Source organism: Plasmodium reichenowi, chromosome 14 (genome assembly GCF_001601855.1).
Source record: "Plasmodium reichenowi strain SY57 chromosome 14, whole genome shotgun sequence".
NCBI classification, from domain to species: Eukaryota; Apicomplexa; class Aconoidasida; order Haemosporida; family Plasmodiidae; genus Plasmodium; species Plasmodium reichenowi.
In genome coordinates, this window is record NC_033659.1 from 2,922,539 (window position 1) to 2,925,746 (window position 3,208).

The 3,208-nt window shown below is 18.7% G+C and overlaps 2 protein-coding genes across 2 annotated transcripts; one reads left to right on the forward strand and one right to left on the reverse strand.

Annotated features, from left to right (window-relative positions):
• Nucleotides 1-629: 629 nt before the first annotated feature.
• Nucleotides 630-1,703, forward strand: PRSY57_1472100 (dihydroorotase, putative; the record flags this gene model as incomplete). Its single annotated transcript, XM_012910317.2, has 1 exon — nt 630-1,703. The coding sequence occupies one exon, from the start codon at nt 630-632 to the stop codon at nt 1,701-1,703; it is 1,074 nt and encodes a 357-aa protein (XP_012765771.2).
• Nucleotides 1,704-2,530: 827 nt separating this feature from the next.
• Nucleotides 2,531-2,908, reverse strand: PRSY57_1472200 (hypothetical protein; the record flags this gene model as incomplete). The annotated part of the gene is made up of 1 exon (XM_012910318.1): nt 2,531-2,908. One exon carries the CDS (start codon nt 2,906-2,908, stop codon nt 2,531-2,533), a length of 378 nt encoding a protein of 125 aa, XP_012765772.1.
• Nucleotides 2,909-3,208: the final 300 nt, after the last annotated feature.

Consider the following 3,208-nt stretch of genomic DNA (forward strand, 5'->3'; position numbering starts at 1 on the left):
AATATTTAATAATATTATTTTTTTAATAATTTTGCAATTTAAAATGTAACATACATATAAATAAATATATATATATATATATTTTTTTTTTTTTTTTTTTTTTCCTTAAAAGAAAAATTATTATAATAAAATATTTTATTTAAAAATATTAAATATAATAAAGTAACCTACAACAAAAAAATACTTTAAAAAACATATAACAATATTCTATATAAATACTATATTTTTTTTTACTGCTACAAAAAAAAATAAAGTAAAAAATACAAAATACTGTAAAATATATTATATATATATTTTCCCCTATTTTTAGCTTAATAAAACATATAAATTTATTTCTTTGGAATACTTTTCTTTCTTATAAGTATAATTTAATTATATATATATATATATATATTTTTTTTTTTTTTTTTTTTTATAATAAGGACATGAACTTATTTTTTCATATATATTGAATATAATTAATTTCATATATAATATTTGATATAAATATACCGTTTTATATTTTTGAGAATATACCAATTTGAACATATATATATATATATATATTTTTTTTTTTTTTATTTATTTATATAAAACTTACTTTGAGTAAGATTATATTTCTTTCTTTATTTTTCTTTTATTATTACAAAATGAAAAATCATTTTTGTATTCCTTTAGCTGATGACATGCACTGTCACTTAAGGCAAGACGATATGCTGGATTTTACCGTAAATTCCATTAGAAGAGGCGGATGTAATCGTGTTTTAGTGATGCCGAACACGAATCCTATTATAAGTACTTGTAATGATGCACAAAAATATTTATATCAACTGAAAAGTCGTGATGATGATATAGAATATTTAATGACCTTGTATTTGAATAAGAATACGGATGAAAACGATATATTAAGTAATTACTATAAGTGTAATTTACAAGGCGTAAAAATATATCCTAGTAATGTAACCACCAATTCTAGTGATGGCATTACTAGCCTAGAACCTTATTATAAGGTATTTCATGCACTAGAAAAATTAAATAAGAGTATACATATCCATTGTGAGGAACCAAATATAAATCCATTATATGCTGAGGAAAGGTATTTACCGCATATACATGATTTAGCTGTAAAGTTTCCAGGTTTGAATATTGTTTTAGAACATATATCGTCAAGCGAATCGATAAATGTTATTAAACAATTTCCAAATGTAGCAGGTTCCATAACACCTCATCATTTATATTTAACTATAGATGATGTTGTTAATATGGATATATATGATCATGCAATAGATAACACATCTATTGAAAAATATATAAAAAATACATATCATTATTGTAAGCCATTACCAAAATTATTAGAAGATAAAATTGCTTTACAAAATGTTATAAAAGATGATTTTCCAAGAGTCTTTTTGGGTTCGGATTCAGCACCTCATTACAAAGTTATGAAGCGCAAACCCTACTATAAACCAGGAATATACACACAACCATTTTTAATAAATTATGTTGCTCATATATTCAACAAATTCGATGCAATAGATAAGATGGAAAATTTTACCTCAAAAAATGCTTCCCTCTTTCTAAATTTAGGAGAAAAAAAATTGGCAAAATATTACATATATGTGCAAAAACATCCATTTAAATTACCAAAAGAATATAATGGTGTAGTCCCCTTTTTGGCAGGGAAGACTTTGGATTATGACATACATTATATAAGTAAGTTTTAATAAAACTCAAATATTTTTACGAATTTTTTTTTTTATTTTCATTATTTTATTATTATAATTAAATTATTATTATAATTATATTATAATTATATTATAATTATATTATTATTATATTATTATTATTAGGATAATAATAATAATAATTATTATTATTTTTTTTTTTTAATATTTTTTAGTATGTTCAATAATTATAAATATGTATATATATATATATATATATATATATATATATATATATATATTTGTTCATTATTTGGCATTTCAAAAAAAAAATGAAGTATTTTATTTGTTTAATATTTTTTTTTTTATTAAATTATTATCATACATATTATATATATATATATATATATATATATATATATGTCTATGATTCAATAAATATGTAGTTTTATGATTAAAATATAAATATATATATATATATATTTATATATAATTAAATAAATATGTAGTTTTATAATTAAAATATATATATATATATATATATATATATATATATATATTTATATATAATTAAATATATATGTAGTTTTATAATTAAAATATATATATATATATATATATATATTTTTATTTAAATTATCAATATTGTGATATATTTACATATTTTGATAATTAGTAGTATTTAAAATATGCATCATTTATAATGGCATATTTTTAATGTGATGAATAAAAAGTTTTGTTTTCACATTTTTATTCATCAAAAAATGAAATACAAAAAAATAAATATAAAGAAACACATAACATTTAACCAACTTTTAACAAACACAATTAAAATTAAAAATAATTATAACATATTACTCTCTTTTCTTTTCTTTTTTATTTTTTTCTTAATTTATTATTATTTTTATGTTGTTTTCCTTTTCTTTATTTACACTGTTGTTAATATCGTCTTCGTTTTTTATATTGTTGTCCTTGTCTTCCATTTCATTTTTATTGTCTTCTATTAAATCTTCATTATGTGTGACCTCCTCATTTTTCTTTTCTTTACATAAAAATGACGAGGAGGATTTTTTTTTTAAATATAAATATGTTATAATTATGTTATCTTCTTCTGTATTTAAGTTTACATCGGCATAGTTTTCATTTTGCCTGTGTGGTATTAAACTTATCACAATATATAATAAAAGGGAAAAACAAAATGTCATGGTACTTGCAATGAAAGCAATCTTTACAATTAATCTTTTATAACCTTCGAAATCATACATATTTTTATGAAGCATTTAAGGGAAAAAATAAAAAAGAAGTAAAACAATTTTATTTAGTTTTTAATATATATCATTATGTTATAGATGACCGTTAAAAGTGTATTCGCATATCATAAAACCAACGAATTCGGAACTTAAAAACTTTTACGTTTTAATAAAAAAAAATGAACATCCAAATAAATAATTTTAATGGTTTGCTTATATGATTATATATCATCCATTTTGTAGTATGATAATATCCATATTATATCATATATATGTATATATATATATATATATATATATATATATATATATATA